The sequence below is a fragment of the Myxocyprinus asiaticus genome, chromosome 38, assembly GCF_019703515.2.
Source record: "Myxocyprinus asiaticus isolate MX2 ecotype Aquarium Trade chromosome 38, UBuf_Myxa_2, whole genome shotgun sequence".
NCBI lineage: Eukaryota > Metazoa > Chordata > Actinopteri > Cypriniformes > Catostomidae > Myxocyprinus > Myxocyprinus asiaticus.
In genome coordinates, this window is record NC_059381.1 from 2,611,724 (window position 1) to 2,638,396 (window position 26,673).

The 26,673-nt window shown below is 38.1% G+C and overlaps 1 protein-coding gene across 3 annotated transcripts in view; it reads right to left on the reverse strand.

The window, feature by feature from the left end:
• LOC127429247 (ceramide transfer protein-like) overlaps positions 1-21,493 on the reverse strand; it is a 50,622-nt gene extending 29,129 nt beyond the window's left edge. For 2 of the 3 annotated variants that reach the window (XM_051678172.1, XM_051678171.1), the window contains exons 1-3: positions 20,885-21,493; positions 19,283-19,417; positions 1,550-1,666 (exon numbers count right to left, since the gene is read on the reverse strand). In XM_051678172.1, coding sequence (XP_051534132.1) covers positions 1,550-1,666; positions 19,283-19,417; positions 20,885-21,028 — 396 coding nt within the window. In that variant the 5' untranslated portion in view covers positions 21,029-21,493. Of the gene's footprint in view, positions 1-1,549; positions 1,667-12,704; positions 12,808-19,282; positions 19,418-20,884 lie in introns of those variants that run through there. The other variant, XM_051678173.1, reaches the window with a different exon arrangement.
• Positions 21,494-26,673: the final 5,180 nt, after the last annotated feature.

The following is a 26,673-nucleotide window of genomic DNA, read 5'->3' on the forward strand; positions in this document are numbered from 1 at the left end:
TGTTTATTTATTTTTTTTGACATTTTATAAATAGATTGTAAAAAACTATTGGCCAATTAATCTGTTATAGGCCTTTCCCAACACCTTAGTTATCGGTTTCGGTAAAATCCACTATCGGTCAACCACTAGTAGTTATATGTTTTTCTCTTCTTCACTTTGCTTTACAACCGATACAACAGCATTAGACTCACTGCTGCCCCATCAGTCTTCATCTCATGTGAGTGTACATCATTTTAAACAGATTTGCCACAATTATTATTCATATGTTTAGGGGTTTGAGGGGCAAAAGTGTTATTAGGTGGAAAAACTAAGTGCACCTTCGACCTTTTACTGCAGCTGAAGTTTCTCTATGATTCTGGACTATTCCCTTTGAACCCTGATGAGAGAGAATGTGATAAAGAAAGTGACAGAGAGACCGAAACCCTGGGAAGAAGAGTTTCAGACCTTGAGTCCCGTTTTCTGAGAAGAGCCATGTGTGAATGAGTCATCATAGAGGGGTCATTTCTACAGGCAAGACAGTGATGAGTGGAGAGGGGAAGTGTGTGCGTGTGTTTGTGTGTGGGAGGGAGATTCCTCTTCCAAAGTGGCAAATATACGCAGCACGTGTGAATCAGGGTGTGGCCTAACAACAAGAGCACCTGTGCAAACTCAGCAGACACAAAAAGAGGTGAAATTACAGCTTGACTGGAAATGATGGCCAATAAACAAGTGATATTAACCTTAAATTGTATTTTTTCTTCTTATTTCATTCTAATTTTTCATCTCAAGCATGCTCTTCACCAACACTTTTGTCGACTTGGTTAACAAGTACACTAACTTTTGAAAAAACTGTATTAGGAGGCTAAATTGATTGGTGTGGTAGAAATTATGCCACAACTGTGTGAAGTAAAAGAAATCACTTTTACAATAAATAATACATTTCTTAAAGTCTTTCTCTGTGTTCCTCTCATAGGTCTTTTATTCTTTTCTCTCAGTTCTAGAGTTTGATTTTCACCACAGTGGTTTCTGTCCTCACCCCCACCCTCTGTGCTGTCTATACCTGCCCACATCATCTCTCTCTCAAAAATATTTTTACTATTGCTATGTGGTTGGTATGTACACTATTTCTGTCTGTTAGTACTGAGGTGCTGTATGTGTGTGTTTGTACATGTTATAACATGTTAAATGTACTGTGTGACAGTGATACATTATAGTGTGCATGATTAACCTTGCATTACTCCAGTTGTGCTTATGTGAGCTAAACGGACTTCTTCCTCATGCCTCTGTGTGTGTGTGTGTGTGTCACTTCAAGGCCCTGTCACCCAAATAATGTAAACACAATGAATCACATTCATAATCTGACAGTCAAGTCTTTTTCTGTGATTCTTCACGTCTCTCAAACATTATATATTCAAATTTGTGACTCAGCAAGAAGCCTATAGATTGGTATCTAACCCACTTCAAGCCTATTCTGATAGTAACAGTTTAGAACAAGCTAGAAAATAGTATTATATGGAGATGGGTTTGGCTAGACTAGCTGGGTAGAGACAGGTGTTTTAGGAGAACTCACCCTGTGCAGCTCAATGGAATCGATCCATTGGTTCCGATGTTCTGGGTCCTGAGCCCGGAGATACCACACACTGTCATTGACACTGATGTCCAGCCGACACTCGTCAAACTCATGAGGCTAGAAAGATAAAGAGAGAATGGGTGAGAATGCTTTTTAAATTGCTGTGAACAAATCATCAAAAATCATTATGTTAAATAAATATGACAAACAGTTGTGATGTTTATTTGTAAGGGCTTTTGGTTGAGAAACGAGTCCAAGAATTTTAATCTGTTTCAAACGTATTAAATAAACACAGTCAAGACCAGAAAGAACCACCAAAGAGAACAGATAAAGAGAGAGAGAGAAAGGGGGGGGGAGAGAGACCTTGACCCATACAACCAGCTGGGAAATGCTAGATATTTCCCTTTGAAAGAGCACAGACAGCATTCAAGTCTGCTGTATAAGTGGGAGTGAGTGTGTATTTGGCCAGATGTTCATGACTGTAGACCTCACTGCTCTATGAAATCCAGATGAGGAGTCAAAGCCTCCTCGTCTTCAGTCTGATATACTGTGCTCCTCTAGCCCTGTTTCTCCTCTCCCATCTCCCCTCTTTTCACTTCGATCCTTTCTTCTGCTTCACTCTTTCCCTCTCTCGAACCCATCACACACTAGTGTTTCCTACAACATACTGTTTTTGCACCAGGACAACAACCCCACATTTAACACGTACATTTTTAGTGAAATCTTTTCAATGAGGTTATATAAACTAGGGTGTTTTCTAGGGGTGTAACAGTTCACTCATCTCATGATTGGGTTTGGTTCACTGATACTGAACTCGCGTTTCGTTTCACGATTCTTTTGTTTAAACTAAGCCTGAATCAAGAAAAGTTCCGATTTTAAGTTTTGTTTTATTTCTATTATTACTTAACAGACATCTGCAACACAGTTAGTTTCCTTAAAAAATTTAGCTAAAAGTCCTGTGCTAAATGGGGGGGGCCTGGGTAGCACAGCAAGTAAAGACGCTGACTACCACACCTGGAGTCGCAAGTTCGAATTCAGGGTGTGCTGAGTGAGTCCAGTCAGGCTTCCTAAGCAACCAATTGGCCCGGTTGCTAGGGTGGGAAGAGTCACATTAGGTTAACCTCCTCGTGGTCGCTATAATGTGGTTCTTGCTCTCTATGGGGCACGTGGTGAGTTGTGAGTGGACAGTCAATCCACGCATCTTATCACATGGCTTGTTGAGCGTGTTACCACGGAGACCTAGCATGTGTGGAGGCCCACGCTATTCTCCGCAGTAATGCGCTCAACAAGCCACGTGATAAGTTGCGCGGACTGACGGTCTCAGACGCGGTGGCAACTGAGATTCGTCCTCCGCCACCCAGATTGAGGCGAGTCACTACACCACCACGAGGACTTAGAGCGCATTGGGAATTGGACATTCCAAATTGGGGAGAAAATTCAAAAAAATTATATATATATATATATATATATATATATATATATAAAAGTGCTAAATGATCCATCAAAGATGTACTGGAACTAAAACAGACTAAATCAGAGCAATGGTGACACCAAATGGAAATATTAGTTCATAATTCTGCTTACTGAAAATACAGAATTATATTAAATATATGCTGCTTACACACTGCCACTGATTACAAACATTTCAAGTATTTTGGAATTGTACTAATGGAAGTGCATGCTTATCCAGTTAAATAATAATAATAATTTACTGATAAAATCAAATTAGACATGACATTTGACATTAGGATTATATTCCCCCATAGCATTATTATACATAATATTTTGCATTATATATATAGTATAACTCTCATTAAAAACCTCTATAAACTTACATTTTCTCTCACGCTATCAGAGCATATATCAGTCTCGTGCTTCAAACGGACATTCGATCCCTCGCGCTGAAAAGGCGCATCTCACTACCGCTCCTGGTTTCACTTTCAGTAATTGCAGTTTCGGCCGAACTCATCGTACAACACCTGTGGCTGCGAGTGTGCAATCATATTTTAGAGCTCCTTGTGCCAATGAAGTGATTTCCATTTGTATGCCTGTGTTATGTAGGCATAGTACGTCGCATGTATTTGATAGAACAGACGCTAAACTAATTTGTACAAAAATGCTCAAAAACCGTCCCATCTCCATGATGCGCACTGTCACATTTTTTAATGCATTGTGCCACGATAAACCGTTATACCCCTAGTGTTTTCTAGTTATTTCCAACATTCTGACATTACGAATTTGAGTTGCGAATTTATGGAGCCCCTTAGAGGACAAGGCGGGATTTTTTTTTCCACACGTTTACTTTTCACACATGTTATTTACAGGAGTTTCTGCAGATGAAATTGGACAATATCCATCAAACATTGAGACACGGAGCTGTTGCTCCATTCAGTAAAAAGGAGGAGGAGGTTTAACAGTGATCAATATATTAATCTCTAACAGCTGAAGGGTGTGAACAGGAGACTGGTATAACAACCGCACCGCAACAGCGCCGCCTACTGCACTGGAGAGAAATAGTTTTTAGATTAATTCTTGTATGGACTTGGTGTGAATAGACCTTCCGTCAGATGTTAACTTCGCAAAATCGTCACGGATTTGGTGAGAACAGGCCTTAAATCAAAAGACAGGCAGAGCAATTGTGAAGGGCACCTGGGCAAAGCGGGAGAGCTCATTCAAAGCTAGACACTAATCACAATATGAAGAGGGATAACAGAAGGGAACATGAGGACGAGGAGAGACTAATCTGAGCTGTGCTTTAATGAGACTGTGAGAAAAGACTGCATGCATTTAAAGGTGGGAGAATATTCGCTCACATCTGAGGGAGGATGAGCAGTTACACCACAATACAAAAACCACTAACAGCACACACAGATGTCCTCAAAGCCATAGGCCAAGACATGATAAACACTGAGACACATTCACCAGAACACAGTGTTCTCCCACTACAAATACCAGCAGGAATCAAAGGAATTCTGCTTAATAACTGAGGGAAAGACAAAGAGACACAGAGAGAGGCTCTGTTTGGAAACCTGGTGTGCTGCCTACCTTGAAAGCATTTTATGGCATCATAGGCATTATGGAACATTCTATACTAAAATACGTGTATACTAAATACCAAAATGACGCTAGCCTCTGTACAGTGGAGTCAGACCATTTTTTAATAATCGCGACCGGCCTACACGTCAGTATTAAGACAGCAAGGCAAGTCACAAGGGTTTGGATGTGAGCCAGAGAGAGAGGGTGGAGATTTTTTGACATGAGAACCCCTCAAACTCTGGAAGATGCAGATCTGAGATGTTCTCAGCTGTTGAAACTGTTGTGCATTTAAAATGACAATGTAACTTTGAAAAACGGCTGTTTTGACGTTGAAAATGACAGCTGAGATTTAAGCATGGAACCCTGCAGCAACTGTTTGTTGCTGGAACACTCTGATGCGTGTATGGGAAAAAGGATGAGGGGGTACTGGGAATGGAAAATCAAGACAGGGTTGCAGTGGGCAATCCAATCATGGACCTCAGGGGGGGTCACAGCGGGTACTACTGGGAAAGATGCTAAAATAAACGTAAGGGTTGCCTCTGTGGAACAGGTTTAAACACGGAGACACCAGTGACAGCATCAATCCACCGGTAATGTACACAACCACAAACACACATATCACAACATGTCACACAGATGGTACGCATCTCACAGATGTTAAACAGGACTGGCATTGGGTGATTATTATTGGTGTTTGCAAAGGCAAGCATTATCACTATTATTACTGCTCATGTTTAGGGATCTGAACAAACCCCTAACAATAAGAATAAATCACTGGGATGCAACTCGTCCACATTGTTTGTGCAAATCGTGTGTTATCAGACTTACGTTTTTCATCTGGCAGTTACAGTTGGTTGTTGGTTATTGTTTCCAACTTAGATAGCACTGCATTATACGTAGTACAAGAGCAGTCCTTGGGTACAGCTGTAAACCATAATGTGATAAGTTTTTTAAATGATGTGCTGTCCTAACATAAAGGAGTAAAAACATTATATAAGGGGCAATAAAACTTAATGTCAGTCATGCAGCACACATAAAAATAAAACTTATCATTATGGACGAGAGAGAGTGCAAAATATAAAGCTCTTTCCTTCTTAGTGTATTATCGGAAATGTTCCGTCTTACACGTGAAGTGAACTTCAAACACTCTGGGTGGACACATTCATTCTCTTTAAAGACCAGCTTCCCAGCACACACACAGGCCTACGTGTGTAAAGTCACAACGCTGCAAGGAGAGAGACCAAGCGAGAGAGGGAGCCTGTGAAATTTACAAAATTGTGTGAATAACTAAATGAAATGTTGCATTTACAGAATCCCAGTAATAGGACAATAATCCACGTGTCTTGTGGGACAACCAACAAATGATTCATTATGAACGATGTCCAGAAAGTAAATCACTACACAACACACACATATACACAGTTTTTGTATAGCTACAGACATGCTCTACTGTACAGAGGGAGCTAAACTACAAGCTCTATCTTAACCCTTATGTTGTGTTCGGGTCATTTTGACTTTTTTCCTCTTACGATTTATTTATTTATTTTTTACTTAATCCAATTTTAATAAAATTCCTTGACTTTGTTCACAAATGGTATCTGAAAACACACAAAAAATGTGGACCATTTACTTGAAAAAAATGTTGGTTTTATTTCACTTTGTTACACTTCGTGTTCCCGGTCAAAAATGACCGACCATTGGAAACTAATGTATTAGACAACAAAATCAGAAATATTAAGTGTTCAGGAGCATCTCAATACTTTAGATGAGCACATATGTGGATGTGTGTTTGCACACACAAAGTCCTCAGACATGTGCACACACACACACGTGTGTGTTGAGCACCCTTTTGTGCATCGTCTTTCCATGTACACTCTTTGAGGAATATTTCAAGATCTACTCATCATACTATGTTGTGTTTGGGCTCATTTGAATTGGGATGGTCTGCTGTGAGTTACAATATGTCATTGTCTATGTTACAGATGAAATATAGCTCTGTAGCTAATTCTGGGGCAGTCATCGACTGTCCATTGTCCCTGTCAAATAAACTACTAAATAAATATAAAATAAAAAAATAATAGAAATAAGGAAAAATATTACAAAATGTACTATATTTATGTGTCTGTGGGAATTTCATACAATAAAACTCACTGCAGTTTGGTCTCTGAATGAAACAAATTTGCTCATTGCATTCTACAAATTGATTTTAACTCTGATTTTAATTGTTGTGAAAACAAATTTGCAAATGATGAGAACGAAGTAGTTCTTATTTATTAGCAAATTAAAAAGCATTATTTAAGAATTGGTAGGATACGCTATATATAAATTGCATAAACCAGGTGCATAAATTTAAACACGTTCATGTCCAATAGCGCACAAATTGCATTTTATTCAGCTTATGTGGTAGTTTTTGAGTCACAAATACTAAGAAATGTTAGTTACTTTAATCTACATAAAAACACTAAACAACAATATTCCCTCTAATGTTATCCCAACTACCAAACAGAGATGTCTGAACAAACAATTTCATGTTAAAGAATTTAGCTGATTTGCGAGTTCCCAGCATGCATTGCAACATGAATAAATCAAGCGGTTAGTGTTATAAGCTTATTTTTAGCTGTTTATTGACTTTATTTATGCTGTTGTTGCTTTTTGTTGCCACTGTTAGTCAATTCTTGTGTGGAAATGTTAGGAGCTCATCTTGCCACTGTTAGTCAATTCTTGTGTGGAAATGTTAGGAGCTCATCTTTTAACTTAATGAGGTTTGTTGATTGTCAGCATTATAAAGTGCAACAGTGCCCGCCCACTTTTCGAACCGCGTTGGTTCCAAAGTGTTTTTCCCATTCATTTTCCCCATTGACTTTTCAAAAAATCCTTCATAAATTGTTCTAAGCTATGAACCAAACCAACCAGCTCCGAGGTGAATCACAACATTACAAACTTTAATTTGAAGCTAAAAAGTATTTTAAAATCGGATAAGACAAAGGTACAACACTGTATACTTACCATCTTTCACGAGGACATGAACTACAATCCCATGAAGCACTGCAAATGATGTAATTGCATAAAAACTGATGGAAATATATAAAACTATTGATTTTAGGTTGTTGATTACAAGTATAGAAACAATATATTTTACATTTATTGCAAAATATTCTGATATATACTAATATATAAGTAGTTTGAGGGTGAAGGAAGACCGACTCTAATCATGAAAGTGGGCGGTCTTTTTCCGGGCTTGCTTGGCCACAGTTCTCTGATTGGTAGAGCTTTCACTGCTGTACCATAGGTAGTGTAGTTGTTCACCAGGAATTCCGCTATTAAACGTGATTTTTAAAAATGAACTTGAAATAATGTTGACTGGTGGCTTCAACGGATGCATATACCATCAATACAACCTCGTAGCTCACGGTAGGTCTGTCTTTAAAGGTTAATAAGTTGTCATTGAAAATCAATTTGTCTATGGAAGAAATGAAAAGGGATTTATACTTCCGGAACCAGACTGTTGCGCTCTATTGAGGTTTGTATGTTAAGGGTTGAGGTCTATTGTGTGTATGTCAAAATGTACATACTGCCTTGCCTTGCAAGACATATCTCTCTTCAGAGGCAAAGATTGCAGTTAACTTAATGTAAAAATTATTGAAATAGTGACAAAATTAAAGTTCTCATATTGCGAATTGGTAGTTGGCTGAACAAGAAATTTGTAGTTCTCTCAACAAGAATTTTTGCAATTAGTGAACAAACAAATTCACAGTGAGTTATGTAACGGAGGACAATTATTACAAGGACAGTTGTTGAGAGAACTCAAAAATCTTACTGCATCATGTTATGGAGTGCTGATAATGCTTCTAGGGTGTGAAATGCATGTTTTGCTGAAGTATTCAAGTCCTCGTAAGACAACATATCAATAGTGCGGCTGTGATTAACCAGAAATATACAATATTAGGAGCCGGTAAAAAATAGATATTATGGCTCAAACTCTCTCACCAGAAAGGAAAAATGCAAAAATAATGCATTAATTAAATTTACTGTGGCATTCTGTCTAGAACAGGACTTGATTTGTGTTTTGGGAAATGGAAAACACAGGAAGGTGGGACTTCAGCTTGACACTAAGAGGAAAAGACACAAGAAACACAGACAAAACTGACCCACACGGCTCACAGGATGCAAAGGAGGAGCACACATCATATGACTATCTAATGGGGAAAAAAATTATTACAAGTGCATCCGTAAACTATCCGATCGAGCTGACGGGTTAAAGCGTGACTTTGCTGATTAAAAGATGCAGAAAAAGCCCTTCTTGGTGTGACTGTAGGAGGGAAGAGCAGTAGAAGATAGGGCAAATGGGCAAAGGGATTTTTCTGATTTGCCCTGGGGTCACCAAACAGGAATTAAACAGCAGGAGAGAGCAAGAGATCAAACTTCCTGTTTTAGACAACACCTCTCTTGTAATCTCTTTTCCTTTTATTTCATATCTGGACAGACGGTTATCTTTTAAAAAATACCACAGAAAGTTTTCCTATCATTCTTTTCACTATCTCTCATCATCTTAATATCTTCATGTCACTCACCTCTTGCTCTCTCCTCAATTCAGCACCTTGCTAGCGCAGATTTCTTTAATGGAGCCCGTTTGACATCTTCACATACAGATTCACTCAAACTCATCTTAACAAAAGTCCACTGAAAGCCTGAGGCACTAAACGACTCCATCAGAACTGCGCTAATTGAACTTCAGATCTGTGAGAGCAAAATAGCATGTGATTTTCACCAGACTGTTCTTGTTTACTCCAGTCATAATTATAAATATAAATACGACTGTTCTCCACCAACCAGACTAGTCTGTTTACTGCGTCATTTATTAACGAGTGACATAATCAACCCAAAAAAAGTCTTATCTATGACCAAAAGTCAGGTCCTCATCTACGCTCAGTATGTTTAGCCTACATGTACTTTAATAGTTTGATTTTAGTCAGACTAAAGCAATATTACGCCTTTTTAAAAAAAAAATCATTTCAACGCGATTTAAGTCAAACCAGACCAAGATAATGCAATTGTAGTTTGGCTTCAACCAGCGTGTATACACCATAACCCTTTAAAATCTATGGATGTTTTTAAATATTTCATGTTTTAGTGGGATACCCAAAATTAAAGGCTTATAACTTGAAGAAAGAAAAAAAAAATGAGGGCATTTTTAATGATATAGATTATGAAAAATCACAAATTTTTCTGATTTGACATATTCCACAGGTTGTAAATAAGGTGGCTCCGCTTTTGTTTTGTTCCCAATCTGCTTTTGTTCTGTTCCCAATCATGTCAACTGTAACAGAGAAAATCTTTGTGTTGATACGACAAAGCAATCAAAAGTTATAGCATTGCCAATATAATTTATCATAGTGTCCAAAAATGTCTCCATGTGTCAAAAAGCCACTCCAAACAAATAAAACATTATAATTGTACATAAAAACTAATTACACATGCAAACACAACAATGTCTAAAGGTTTGCATAGCATGCACACATGATTTTAGTAATGAGATTTCATAGAATGAGTTTCATTCTGTGCCATTTGAGTCATCATTGAGTCTGTGTCATGTATTTGGCGCCACCTCCTGGTGGCCATATGTAACATTGTGCTTCATGTGGATTATCTAATGATCTATGTATCTAATTACCTTGTGTGTGGGCTCGTTTGAAAGATAATCACCTCCTATAAGTAATGGTATGATATTTTGTGTTCTGTTTATTTTTCATCAAGTTATAAGCTTGGCTTACAACTCGGCATATGAGCAACACCTGTTCATAAAAACAGAACACTTCTGATTTATCTGCAAAATTTCAAAGCACTTGTTCAGTTTTGGTCATAATGCCTACATGCATTGTAAAAAAGAGCTTCTAAGCTTTAAAACGATACCTATTTTGTGTTGGTCAAGACTGTCATTAATATTTTGACAAAAAAAATAAATTCTCATGGGCCCGCCGGCCCATCTGAGCTTAAAGGGTTAATCGGACCACAACTGGCCTCGACATTGTGCTCATAAATGGTCCAAAAGCATAATATGTGCATAAATGCCAACCATAGACACTATTATTCCTACTACATTTGACAGTGGCAGGGTAAAGATCAAGGAAGTTCAATGAGATTTTCTTTGTCTTCACAGCATTGTCTATCAAAAACAGGAGAATTAAAACTGCAGTGTTTTGGCTAAAACAAAAATCGAGTGCATGATAACTGTTTCCCACCATTGTGATTCTTGTGCAAGTATATTTACGTCACAATAAAACATTACATTGCATATGACAGTGCTTATTCTGGAAGAGAGAGAGAGAGACCGCCAAATGATGGTAAGAAAAACTGCGGCAACCCTACACGTGACCTGTATTTAACCTGGCACATTTGTCATCCTTCCTTCAAATATTCGATAATGCCCTGTGTCATGTATACACACAGATGAAGACTGTAACTATGCAAAAAACCACTGTTGCTCATAGAGATGGGTACTGATACAGATGTTCCAATTCGATTCCGATTCACAAGCTCTTGATTCGATTCCAATTCGATATCGATTCATATGGGTATTTTTCAGCTATAATGCCCTTTTTGCATACATATGAAATAAATTCTCTCTCAGTTAATGCTGTTAATTATACAGGGAACCTTCTAACTAGGTACACAAAGAACATATACATTTTTCTAATTACATTTTATTCGTTTTTCATCATTTGTCACATTTTAGCTTTTAAAAATAAACAAATCCATGTTCATATAATTTTTTATATATATTGCATATATCATTTTTTTCCATGTTTATTGTTTAATAACATAATTTGTACTATTTACAGGTATTTACATCGATTTGTTAAACACATGTTAAAAACTGGTACTGTCTCTTTAAGAAAGGCAGAATTTCTGTAAACAGCATCTGTTTACATCATGTTAACGAGAGAGAGACTCGAACGGCTGTCCTAAACCTGATTAGAATTAGTTTTGTTTTTTGTTTTTTTATCAACAACTGACTGTAGAGAACAGGAGGGTATTAAAAGTGATATTATTCAATGAAAAATGGGTCACATGGATCTCATCTTTGCAGAATCATTTCAGAAAACCTTGTAATGTATCTTTGAATCCATGGATTTTTTTCCCCAGCTGTATTTTGTGGAATCTTGGCCCGAACAGATCGAGACAAGGAAGAAAGGTCCAACCATCTGTTCCAGACATAAAAAGCAGCTTGTGTTGTCGGTGCTAATGCAAGCAAACACACTTTGTGTAACTACATAGCTCTGTGTCCGAACACAGGTCACAACCACAGTTTCAGATGGTGACTCGAGCCTTGAGTTTACCATGTGACAGAAGGTGAGGACATGCACTCAATGGCTCCAGCAATAAGAACGAGCCATTTGATATCACTCCTCTGGGGGTTTAGCAGAGCACGTTTATCAAAAATTAAAATGCAAACACACACACAATGTCATTGACATTTTAAAATACACTCGACTCCCTTGCTCCATGTTTAGCTGCTGTAACTACAAACGGCTTTGCCTTTATCAAATAATCAGCTGGCCATTATAAGTGTGTTTGTGTGTGTTTGTGATGGTAAAACAGTTGGGCGTGGTGTGACATTGATATTTATAGGCTTTGTTTAAGAAAATATTCGAAAAGAGGCAGATGCATGTTAGACAACCGCAAATATCACTTAAGTGAAGATTTAGCACAAGTTCTTGGAAATGATGTGTGCACAAACAGTTTCAGAAGGATGACAAATAGAGTAGAGTAGATTCACTTAAAAAAACACTACAATGTGGTTCCTCGGTCTCATTCCTGATTTCTGTTTGCATTTAAGGTTTTGACCTACCAATGTGTATAGTTTTACTCTAGCAAAAGCTTCCTTTAATGTTCAACAGACATTTACAGATGATTTATTGAACACTAGTGAACACTGCAGATTTAGGCTAAGTGATGATAAAAGATTCGCCTCCATTACAACAAACTCTCTCTCTCCTTCATTTCCATCAATCTCTCTCTCTCAGTGCTACTGTAAACAGTTGTAGATTGGTGAACACTGACTCCTCTCCTGTTACTGTGTAAACATTTGGTTGCGGTTTTACTCTGATACGGGACAAACCTTCATTGTCAAGCAGATTCTGTTAAAGCCATCATGGATCCAGCAGCATATCCACTTAATTCATTTACATAATGGGAACGAGTACTCGAGTACTCGGAAGTGACTGTAAAAAAACAGAAAAGGTATTTAAGGAGACATTATTCAATGACATGTGGATCTATGGATCTCGTCTTTGGACATACAGAACGAGTTAAACTCAACTTTTACTCTCAACACGCAGTGAAATAACAACTAATAACTGTGTCATAGACATTTTTAGTCACATAGCGTGAGATTCGAGTGATTTACTTGCATTATAGAGGGTAGCCACATAGAGTAAAACATTGATCTTGGGATTTAAGAATCGATAAACGAAGAAATCTAAATCTTTACCCAGCCCTAGAAAATGAGAAGCAGTTCTACTATGACGTATAAATACTTTACAATTTAAATATTTTTTTTCTTTTCACATTGCCGTAATAAGAATTGTGGGCTAAAATGTGCGTAACTGTCATGAAAATAAAGTCACAATGTAAAAAATATTAATGGCCCTAAAAACAGGCCAAATGTGATTTCTTATTTGTTTTTGATTTTTGGGTAAAAAAGGACATTATTGACAGGTTTTCTGAGAATCATCCAATTATCAATTCTATTTTCATGAGTCGCTCCATTTCTGACTGATTTACAAACCGAAGGTGCCGTGAAAATGTTGTGGAGTTCATAGAATCATTTAGAGTCAATCAGTGGTGTACGACTACATGCGGATCACGAGTGTTGGAGGGACAGTTAGTCATCTGGTAACAGTTTTAATCAGGTTCTCTTGTAGTTTAGACTTGGATAGTTGAAACTGATTCTGGATCATAATGAATGAAAGGGAAATCTGAGCCCAAACCCACATAAACGATCTTAAAAACCCAGAGAATACACTGAGGGTCCCCAGAGTTTGAACACCAAAGAAAACACATGGGTGAACAGGAAGCACAAAGTTTGATCCATTTTATCTTCAATAAAACCAGAGAGAAGAAACAGGAACCAGCAGGTCAAAACAGGGTTGTGTATGCATAGAGTAACTTGATACACATTGTTTCCAAGTTTCAATCGCCTTTGCGGTTTCTGCCTTTCCTTTATTTCCACATCTACAATCGGTTCTCTCTTTTACTTCTCACCCTACCAATCCTTCTTTCTCTACACTTATCTGTTCACCCTTCCCCCTCCTTTCTTCTGGTTAAAGTAAACTCAGCCCCATTAAGAACTTTGCCTGTCCTGACATGTCCATGACCTACGGCGGCGTTTGCAATGACCTGCCCTGCACCAGAATAACCTGTACCTGTGTTTAACTGTCTCTCCCCATTTCACTGACACGCCTGACTCCTGTCAGATCATGACTTCGTCCAGGTCCAGCATAACTCCAGCAGTGCTTTAGGAGACCTTAGCGAGAGAGGTGGGGGAGAGAGGGAACATCCTGCTCACGTGAGGCCAAAACTTGGCAGGCAGAGACGCATAGTTCAGGTTCAATGCATTGCAAGAGCTGAAAGCCATGTGGTGTGGTTGGTTTATTGATGTTGTGCTGAATGCGGCACTTGATACCAGCTCAAACCCCAAACACAACGGACAAACATGCTGGAAACAATCACTAAAATCCACCTAATGTAGCTTAGTCATTCAGTAGGGATGGGAATCATAAGGAATTCAACGATTCTGGTTTATTTAATATTTTAACAGAACAGTTCTTCTTAATAAACAATTTATTATTATTATTTAATAAAATACCATTAATGACAAAAAAATTCATAATGTGTATCTTTAACTATACATTGTCATATCAAAAACCATACTCTGAATTCTTGGTTCAATTCCAGTCGGACATGACTTAATGAATCACTTTTTTTGCAGTTCAGTAGGTTTTTGATTCACTTAAAAGAACAGGCTAATTCATTCAGTCATTTATTTGGTAGGAAGCGTTAAGATAAATTAAAAAAACATTCATTTGTTATTCATTCAGGAATTGGACTACACTGGTTGCGCTGTATGTTTTGAAGAGTAGATTCAAAAGAACTGGCTCATAGGAATCATTCATTTGGGAATCAGGCTACACTGGTCATGCTGTAGATTCAAAAGAACCGACTCACATAAGTCATTTGTTCAGGAATCGGACTACAATGGTCGCGCTGTATGTTTCGTGCAGTAGATTCAAAAGAACCGACTCATAGGAATCATTCATACGGGAATCAGACTACAACTGGTCATGCTGTAGATTCAAAAGAACCGACTCATAGGAATCATTCATTCGGGAATCAGGCTACAACTGGTCATGCTGTAGATTCAAAAGAACCGACTCATAGGAGTCATTCATTCGGGAATCAGGCTACAACTGATCATGCTGTAGATTCAAAAGAACCGACTCATAGGAGTCATTCATTCGGGAATCAGGCTACAACTGATCATGCTGTAGATTCAAAAGGACCGATTCATAGGAATCATTCATTCGGGAATCAGGCTACAACTGGTCATGCTGTAGATTCAAAAGAACCGACTCATAGCAATCATTCATTCAGGAATCAGGCTACAACTGATCATGCTGTAGATTCAAAAGAACCGACTCATAGCAATCATTCATTCGGGAATCAGGCTACAACTGATCATGCTGTAGATTCAAAAGAACTGATTCATAGGAATCATTCATTCGGGAATCAGGCTACAACTGGTCATGCTGTAGATTCAAAAGAACCGACTCATAGCAATCATTCATTCAGGAATCAGGCTACAACTGGTCATGCTGTAGATTCAAAAGAACCGACTCATAGGAGTCATTCATTCGGGAATCAGGCTACAACTGATCATGCTATAGATTCAAAAGGACTGATTCATAGGAATCATTCATTCGGGAATCAGGCTACAACTGGTCATGCTGTAGATTCAAAAGAACCGACTCATTGCAATCATTCATTCAGGAATCAGGCTACAACTGATCATGCTGTCGATTCAAAAGAACCGACTCATAGGAATCATTCATTCAGGAATCAGGCTACAACTGGTCATGCTGCAGATTCAAAAGAACCGACTCATAGCAATCATTCATTCGGGAATCAGGCTACAACTGATCATGCTGTAGATTCAAAAGAACTGATTCATAGGAATCATTCATTCGGGAATCAGGCTACACTGGTCATGCTGTAGATTCAAAAGAACCGACTCGCATAAGTAATTTGTTCGGGAATTGGACTACACTGGTCACGCTATATGTTTCGCGCAGTAGATTCAAAAGAACTGGCTCGCAGGAATCATTCATCCCGGAATCAGGCTTCAACTGGTCATGCCGTAGATTCAAAAGAACCCACTCATAGGTGTTCAGGAATCAAGCTACACTGGGCATGCTGTTGATTCAAAAGAACTGACTCATAAAAGTAATTCTTTCCATAATCGGACTACACTGGTCACGCTGTATGTTTCGCATAGTAGATTCAAAAGAACTGGCTCAATTCACTTGCCGTTGGCAGGTGTGGCAAAAAGTTAATTTTGGACCCTGTCTGTAATATGTTCACCTCTAAGTGTGCATGCATGTGTTTAATGCCAGCATTAATATTTAAGAATAACCAGAATGGTTCGAGTTCAACATATTCACGGCTAAAAAAAGTCACTCTTGAGTCATTCTGAGACTTGAAACAAAGGAGCCATTTTTCACTCTCTCAAAGCCAAAATGCAAAACATCACATTAGAATGTTGAACACACAGCAACAACCTTGGCTTAAAATATACACAACCTGAGCGTTGGTTTTAAAAGCAAATACAAGCATTCAATCCCCATTTCAGACCATTTCAGACATCGCTTTTTGTATTCGGGGTGTTTAATGTGTCTTGACAACTATTTCATGACAAAAACATTTCGTTTTCCTCAGACCATATGTGAATGTTCCTTTTACTGTATATTCAGTAACAGTTTAATCATTGATGGACAGGAGGTAACAGGTTCACAACAAGGAATTCTCCCTTTCAATCTGTCTCCATAAAAACACAACCTTTGCCCTATTTCCTCATTTTAAGCAGTGACGCAAGATAATACAGGCAGACTGCTGCAGCACATGTCGAAATCTGCTTGTGGTCATGAGTTACATTTTAACGCAATGTAGGGAATTCACTTTGTGTTCTGTTTGCCTGACAATTGGGCATAAATCATATCATTAAGCAAGCAACCCCAATTCCAAAATTTCGCTTACAACTAAACTTTATATGCCCTCAACAGTTATCGGGGCATATTTATTCAAGCAATATTTCCACTAATGATAAGAAGACTATGGAGGCAAATATAACAAATACACAGCGACTCTCTGCTTCAGCAGGTGCATGTGTGCGAGTGTGATTTTAACACGAATAGGCGAAAGAAGGCCACAGTCTGTCTATGTCTGGCTGGTTGCCTGTAGCAAAGGATCGTGTCTGTCCTCTTTCAATCTCTATGCTCATCTCATCTCATCCCCGAGCCTCATAAAAACTCTGAGCATGCTCAGTACCTCAATGACAATCATTTGAGCTGAAGCACAAGCATCACACCAAATGTAATTTCTAGAGATGCACCAGTAAACATTTTGGCCAGTACTGATAGCCGCCGATAAGTAACACAATGGCCGATATAAACCTGCGCTGTTTTACTTGTTTTTAAACAAACTAAATTCACACTAGGGCTGGGTTTTAAGTGAACAAATACTCAACTGAGATGAAGTACCTTTCATTTGCAATGTATTTAATTCACTGGATTATCATTTGATCGTTTGTTATCGTCAGACAGTTTGTTTAGCCAATCAGAAGACTTTCTACCTATCAATTATTGTGTGCTTTCACAGGGCAGCCCATGGTCGTTTAAGTGCCGGTACAGTGTCCTTTTCCCACTCAAGGTCAGATGGCAAAATGCTCAGGGGGACCCCCAGCCCTCTATCTGCTCCAATGCAATGGTCTCCAAGTGTGTCTAATGTTATCTCTTAGATGTCCAGAACAAAATATGTGGTCCAGCAGCAAAAGCTTGCCAAACAAATAATCAGAAATATATGTGATCAACTATTGATGATAACATGTTATACAACATCGCAACAGGAAGTATCGTGGCTTTCCAATGAAACCTAGACTAAGTTTATAGTCCACTCAGAGGCCGAGATATTCAATGAAACAATGGGGGTGGTGCATGAACTGAAAATTAGACTGATTGTCTATGGACGAGCACATCTGAGAACTAAAATGCGTAGGAGCGCCACCTACATTCCAAATCTGCATTTTGTGATGGAAGGTGATAGAGGAAAAATTAGTTTTACTAGTTTTTCCTGCCATCTAGTGGAATTAAATAAGACTTTTTGGAGGAATATGGCGTGAACAGAACCAGAAATACATGCTTTCAAAATTAGGACAAACAACAAACAAAAAAAGACAATCCTTTATTCTGTTAGTAGACAAAATATTAGGTTTACGTTTCTCATAAGACAACTTTCTTAACCAAACAGATGTCATATTTTGTAGTAGATGACAGACTTAAATATGCGCAACTTTCCAGCGCAATTTTTTTTCTCCGTAGACTAGTAGTTACTACCTGTTAATTATTTTGAACAATGTCCTGACCATTATAATATGTTGGGTAAATTATACTTGTTTAATTCTGTTTAAAACACAAGGCTTTAGGTTCATTCAATTGTTTTCAATAAATATGCCTATATTGCTAACGCTGATTCAGTGAATGCCAGTTAGCGTTTATGTTAAATGTAAAATTATCATAATTCAAGGCATGCACGTCACATATATATGACATACCTTTCCGCTGCATTTAGTACTGAAATTGGCTGTTGGAAAAATAGATTAAAGAGCACCTATTATGGTTTTTCAAATATTACCTTTCATGTAGTGTGTTATATAGCTGTTTGTGAATGTAAAAAAGTCTGCAAAGTTTCAAAAATCAAAGTGCACGACAAATGGAGTTATTGACTCCCAAAAGAAAGAACCGATTCTGAACACCTGAAATGAGTCGTTAGTAATTCTAAACTTAATTCCTGTACTAACCTACATAATTTGGTAACAAAAAACCCGCCTCTGGTCTTCATTGGCTGCTCGCGAACAGCTTTGACCCGCCCTCAAACACTACACTAAGCGGTAGACCAATCACAACAGACTGGGACATCTGACCAATCAGAGCAGAGTAGGCTCTCTGAAAGGAGGAGTTTAGAATGAATCCTTTAGAACGGATCATTGAACGAGTCGTTTTTGACACTGGAAAAAAAAGGTAATGCTGCAATTTAAATTATGAGCAAAATAAAGTGTTTTTTGACCTTGGATGCATGTAAATCTATTGTATGAGACCTTTAAAACAAAATTAGGCACGTTTAAAAACCATAATAGGTGCTCTTTAAGTATTTCAAATGGGTCACATATACACAGTTTTTTTATTTTTTTTTTTTACTGTTTTCTGATGGTTTCTTTTTATTTAGAATATTCGACTCCTAGTGAAATTAGACATTGCGCACATCCCTACTATATTGTTTTTAAAGAAATCACACCATCATTCTAATTTTGGCCAGGCTCTGAAATTCCCACGGCTGTCTGGAGAGATCTTTCCCCAGGATACTCACTGTGATGACAGCCTTGCTGAGGCAGAGGGAACCGCGGCAGCCATATTCCCGCTCATCCTGGGATTTGTAGTAACTCAAGGTGTTGTTCTTCAGGACGACCCAGCGGTCCTGCCAGCCGTGAATGTAGTTTGTCCACTGCAGAGGGAACATGAACGATTAAACACGACTGTTGCAAGAAAACAAAGGCTGTTACTCACAATGAACAAACACAAACATAGCCATGTTGTTTATTTATGACTAGAATGCACAGTGTATGTAATTAAAGACTTCTTTGATGCATACATGATGCATACAGTGGAAAATATTGACTAATTACCAATCGACTCTCTCTTTAACACAAATATTTTCCATATGGACGAGAGGTTTGGGTCATCGCAGGTCGATTTATTCAGTAAGCTCTAATGGAATATGCCCCTCTCATCACAATAACAGATGATCAGTTGACTGAGTCATGAAGGGAGTTTTTCTCTTGTAATCCCATCAGGCTGAACAGACGTGCAGATGAACTCTAATAACCCCGAGTAACTCTAACCCAGTCAGACCCTCACCTGATGTATGCTTTCTAAACAATTATGTAGAGGTCGACCGATACTGGATTTTGGCCATACTAACAATTAAGGTGGTGGAAAAGGCCGATAACCGATTAATTGGCTGATATTTTTTTAATTACATTTAAAGAATGCTAATAAATGAAGATTTGGTTCAAAATGCAGAACTTTTAACTATAAACAAGCCCGAAACACACAGGGGACTCTTATTTTGAAATGACAGAGATTTGGCCCTGTTAAAATGTTCTATATTTAAGTATTAATCAAATAAAACTTTTTATAGCCTACACTGTATATTCACCAAATGAAGAGTTTCTTTATATAGATACTTTACCAGATGAGGTTTAATGAGGAACAAGGTTTATTATTATTCACAAGATATGAAGTTGGAGACATGATTTATGTAAATGTTTCCATATAATCACATTTTTCGGTGGATGTCCTCGCTTCAATTTAGATACTTAGCTAATTAAAATAACAAAATATGCTTTGAAGAGGGGATGCAAATATGGATGAATACTTTCAATGATGAAAGATTGAGGAACATGGAGGAATAAAAAAAAAAATATATATATATATCGGCATAGATTTTTTGCAGATAACCGATAGTTTCTAAAAGCATCTATCGGCACCGATTAATCGGTAAAACCGATATATCGTCTACCTCTACAATTATGCATGCATAGAGAACAACATATATGCATAAAGATATTGAGCATTAATCACAAATGCTAATTAAACAGTCTTGGGTAGCATAATCTTGGGGCCTAATATAATGATATATTATCCTAATCGTAACATATTTTACATTACGGTGCTCTGTATTGTATTGGCTTGATTTTAAGCTAATTTAAATAAAATAATTTTCTAATGATAATAATAAGGAACATCAGGCACTTTAAGGTTATGAAAAATGGGAGAAATGTCTTTAAATGTCGTTCAAACTCGGAAGGACTCGGATGGACTCGGGTTTGTTTACATCGGATCAGGCGAAAACACACACATAAACACGAGCTTTCTCGGTTCGGGAGGGCTTTCCTTGCACTTAACCCACCTTACTGAGCACCCCGCTGAATTCCGCCACCCCTCCGTGCGGTCCGGGTCCCGGTTCGGCGTCCAGGTCCTCATCGGAACCGGATGAGTTCCAGCTCTGGCTGTCCGGCAGGAGTCTGCCGTTCGGAAGCGGACTGGAATTCATATCGAATCCGACGAACGAACGCTAGACTGAGGGGAGCAAAAAAAAAAAAAACGCGACTAAAACCGAAAATACCCGAGCGTGTTATAAACGATAAATATCCGTTAGAGGGCCTCGCATCGATTCCACCGTGTTTTATCCAGAAGATCCTGAAAATAAGCGATAAAATGTAGAAGTAAATCGTACGTGTGTTCGTTTCATGAGAGCCTGTGAGGCTGCGCAAGGCGAGCGCGAGACACCCGCCCCCTTGCACTCTCGCTCAGAAAAAAACTGTCCAATAACGTTCACCAACCGCCTTCTACATCAACATTTACACAATAACAGCGCGATTAGCTCGAAGAAAAACCGTGGTAAATAACATAAAATCGTCCTTCTGTTTTCCCTCAGCAGCTCGCGTTACACAAACGTCATCTTCATCTTCACTCTCTCGCGCTTGCCGCCGCTTACCTCCAGCTCAAGGGGCGCTGGCGAGCGGGTGACGTCACCAAAGCCACGTTTTCCTTATTTGGACACTTTTGCCCCGCCCTCCTTAATAGACCTTTTTCCACGGGCTGTGATGACGCGTTTCCGCCTTATTTAGCAGCGTAAATATAGCAAACTTTTTTTTATTAGCAATTTTTTTTAATAGTGAGTGTAAATTTATAAAATCATGCACTGTGTTATATTACCCTGGAATTAGTTTTTAAAAAAAATTAGTTGCGAGGGGGCTGCTGAGAGAATTACAGAAAATTTAGCATTTTCTCTCATCTGACAGTCGTAATCCACCGCTCTCTATTTTTTTCCTCTTCTGAAAAGTCATTGAAAAGTAATAGAGGATTTTTTTCCGTTCGCTGTTGGAGCAAATGGTTAAGGGAAAATAATATTTGCCGTGGTTTCCCATTCACTCTCATTCACCGCTGTCGAAGTTTATCCTGCAATCTTTTACTTCCGCGTTCCAAAACCCTGAGTGCGAAAAGGGAGTCCTTAAGGGAAGACTGCCAGATTGAGAGAGTTGAGATGCACTTAAATTTTTAGAGCATTTGGTTGAGGCAACTTTTCAGTAATTGATGTAGAAAATATTTGTGTGTGTGAGTTACACCAGTGTGAAATATTGTAATGGCACCCACATTTTCTGTATACAATTTCCAATATTGGTGAATGTAACCTGTCACTTGTGTCCCTTTTATTGTCCACCCAGCAAAAATGGTTTAAAACTTAGGTTTAGGAGTTTGTTTAACCCTTGAATGCATGAGAATTTCACTAAACACTCTTATATAGTCCAGTCTTTAGAGACCCGGCACATATATGTATCAAAAATGGATGTACAAAATGCCCAGATGGTGTAAAATTGTCAAATTATTTTCAATGCAATTAGAAAAAGATAAAATATATTTTTATGTTTTATTTTTCATATATAAAAGAGATAATGCAACAAATCAGGACAAATAAAGAACAGAATTAATTATTTTCACACTGAAATTTCATGAGACGTAACTGGCTGTCAAAACAATATTGAGCTACACAACACTTAAGCTACACATATTTTATTGAGTCTAATATAAGCACTCAGTGCCAGGACATCCAGGCACAAGAACAGTTTTTACCCTCAGGCCATTTTCCACATGAACAATTAAACTGCCTCAGGACTACACCACAGTGCAATAATGTAAATTAATATCTTATATACATACGTAAATTCACTAATATTTAATTCAATAACTGTACATACCTCTACCTTGCACATACATAACCACTTGCACATGTACATACGCCATTCTGTTATATGTCCTATTATTTGTATGTCTATTTATACTCTTACCTTGTTTTATATTCTGTCTCACTGTAATGTTCTGTGTGCACTTGCTTGTTTCTCCTATCACCAACGTACGTGAGAACACAGCAATAAAGCTCATTCTGATTCTGAAATGACAATAGTCATATCATACTGTTCATGTGTTAAACTTGCTATAGTTTACTTCCACATTGTTTCTTCATCAAATAGCAATGTCAAATGTAAATCAAGTCAATCACTGAAACAACAGCGCCACCTTGAGTAAGAAATAACATGTATAATACGCACGTGTACACGCATAAGGAGTACGGATAATTCACCATTGTTCACAAAAAATCAATGTGATATAGTATTTATTTGTATGAATATAATACTCATTTCTCTTGTAATAAACAACGATTTATTTATGGAAGTGCAAAAAATAAAATAAAAAAACAACAACACTTACATATACCTATGGGTCTTAATGACACTATACACTTTTGGTACTAAACCATTATAAACCTTTATTTATTTAGCAATTTTGGCTTTTATTTATTCATTTAATTTTATACTATATATAAAAGATAGACTGAGGAATACTATTGAGGCATGGGCACACCTCCAAAAAATGGATGAGATACAGGGGGTGAAATGAGGTCCCAGGTCTATAAAGTCCTGAGGTATGCCTTTAAGGGTTAAATCATTAACCCTAAGTATATGAGCAACAAAAATAGTTTTACCGCTAATCCACCACTAATAAAGAAATCCTAAATGGCGGTGTGTTACATTACTGTAGTTAAGATCTTTTAAATAACACAAAAGCAGAGTTTTACCATTTTTCAGGTTGATTTCTTTGTTTTCCTGTCTCCTTATGTTGTTGAGTTTCATATATACTAATATGAATACATGTCTATTGACAATTTTGTTACACAGATTGGGAAAAAAAAGAGCAAACATTACTTAAGTGTGAGAATCTTTGTGGATTTAGATTTAGAGTGCTAAACAAACACAAATGTGTGACTTACATCCTCTTCCTGTTGACCCCTCGTGATGTTTTGGACGGGTGTGTGCCAGTGAGTCAACATCACACATGACCAATCAGCTCTAAATCTGGGGCATAAATACTTTTTTAATCAGCAGTGTTTGCAAAGGTTATCATCACTATGACTATTGCTCATACTTGAGTTTGGGCTCCTTCAAAACCCCTAATCTAAGTAACTCGTCCCACAGTGTTTGTGCTGCAGACTTAAATGATACCTCAAATCACATGTGCTGTTGAGAAGAAGTGTGCTATTGCTTTTCTAACCAATCAGACTTACCATTTTTATCTTGAACGAGTGAAAAAATCCCATTGATTTCTATTGAAGTAGGGACCCAAAACATATCTAAAGACCATTCTTTATACAAATGGCTAATAAATCTCTTAAGTCAATCATTGTGATCTGTATTAGGAGGTGTTATTCTTCATTCACAGCAGTTGTGCCCATTAGCTATGCTTAATTCCCATGTGACTGTGAGCGAGATGTTCAGGTCACTTTACTCCATTTAGCTCTGCTAACAGCACAGAGAGAACACTATCTGTGATATTATACTATATAACCACAATACCACATCATTCGTTTTGCCATGAAGGTTACATTTGCATATCGAAAACAATGCATTAGTGCCACACCACAAACTGTTCCTGAAAACACTCGATATTTGCGTATGGCCATTGCACACATTCGATTTGACAAGTACAGATGAAGAATAAAAAACAGGGAATAGATGGATCTTGTGGACAATGCTGGGTAAATTACTTAAAATAGTAATCCACTACAAATTACTAATTATTTCTCTAAAACTGTAATCAGATTACTTTACTAATTACTAAACTGAAAAAATAATTCCTTTTAAGTTACTTTCGAAAACACATTTCCTCACAACATATTCAAAATAATGTTTATATTTCTTTCTCAGAAGAAACGCCTCAAATTTCTCCTTCACAGTGACTCTTTATGGGCCATAATTCATGTATTTTACAAAAAATAATGTATTAGAAATAAGCATAACCCTATAACTTAAAAGTAATTAAATTAATTGAAAGTCAGTAACTAAGGGGGGCCTGGGTAGCTCAGTGGTAAAAGACGCTGGCTACCACACCTGGAGCTCGCTAGTTCGAATGCCTGGGCATGCTGAGTGACTCCAGCCAGGTCTCCTAAGCAACCAAATTGGCCCGGTTGCTAGGAAGGGTAGAGTCACATGAGGTAACCTCCTCGTGGTCACTATAATGTGGATTGTTCTCGGTGGGGCGTGTGTTGAGTTGAGCGCAGATGCCGCGGTGGATGGCATGAAGCCTCCACACACGCTATGTCTCCATGGCAACGCGCTCAACAAGCCACATGATAAGATGCACGGATTGATGGTCTCAGACACAGAGGCAACTGGGATTCATCCTCTGCCTCCCGAATTGAGGCAAATCACTATGCGACCACGAGGACTTAAAAAGCACACTGGGAATTGGGCATTCCAAATTGGGTGAAAAAAAAAATGGCTCCTGACCCATATCTGCATGATCTTATGCACTGCTGCCACACGATTGGCTGATTAGATAATCGCATGGATGATTGTTGGTTCCTGGGATTTTCACACACAACAGAATTCTCTAGAATTTACTCCGAATGGTGCCAAAAACAAAAAACATCCAGTGAGGAAACGCCTTATTGATGAGAGAGGTCAACAGAGAATGGCCAGACTGGTTCGAACTGACAAAGTCTACGATAACTCAGATAACCACTCTGTACAATTGTGTTGAGAAGAATATAATCTCAGAATGCTATTCTGAGATGCGGGTTGGTGCTGTTTTGGCAGCACAAGGGGGACCTACACAATATTTAGATTACTAATACAGATCTCTTTTTCTGTTTCCCTCACTTTCTTTTTCGTAAAAATGTGGCATCCTTCTTGAAGTACTATTTGCTGCCTTTACAATGTGACAAACAGACGAGTTGACCGATTTAATATTTCTTTCTCACCTTTTTACAAACACAGGATGCTTTTTAGTGCTAGTCCAACAAAATGAAGAACAAAGAATGTGCATTAGTTTCAAAAATGCTTTCAAACATTTAGCTTTAGCAACAGTTCTTGAATTGAGTTTCCATACTGGTAAATCCAACACCGCAGTGGTGTTCATGTGCACTCAATCATAAATGCAATCATTCCAACATGACTTTAGAGCAGCTTTAGACAGATTTGTGTAGTATAAATCAAATTTGCCTGATGTTAGAATTCTTGGCCTGAACTAAAACTGAACTGATTCCAACCCTTTCTTCTCATTACCCAAGGGAAATTTCAGGAAAATACACTTAAAACGCTGTAAAATGCGTTTTAGATCAGTTTACACTCTTCGGTATGTCTGTATGGACCTCATAGCTGTTACATGAGTTTCTGGCTCAGTCAAAAGACCTATAAAGGAGACCACAAGACTTCCATCAAGACCTCTATTAGTCCAGCAGAACTCCTCCTCCTCTTCCCCCACCACACGCCCCAGATTAGCAGCGTTCCTTGGAAAGCCAGGCACGACTGGGAATTACACACATGTGGAACTGAATGAGTAGTTTGGCACTGCATCAGGATTTGATTAGTTGAATTTTGTTTAGCATGGATTTCTGCATAACAACATCGGCTCTGTTCTAAAACCTTGTGAGCTGCCTTGCTGTCTGCTGCCTACATAGGAAGTTGCCTTCGAAGGCAGTATACTAACTGAAATTAAACCTCATAAGTGAATGATTTGGAGTGCTCTACATAGGCAGCAACTCTATTGCATTATACAAAAAGCGCTCTTTATGTGAAGCACGCAGGCTGAAGGAGCTGTATACATTATTTGTATTCGATAATTATTTGTTCAGTGAAATTA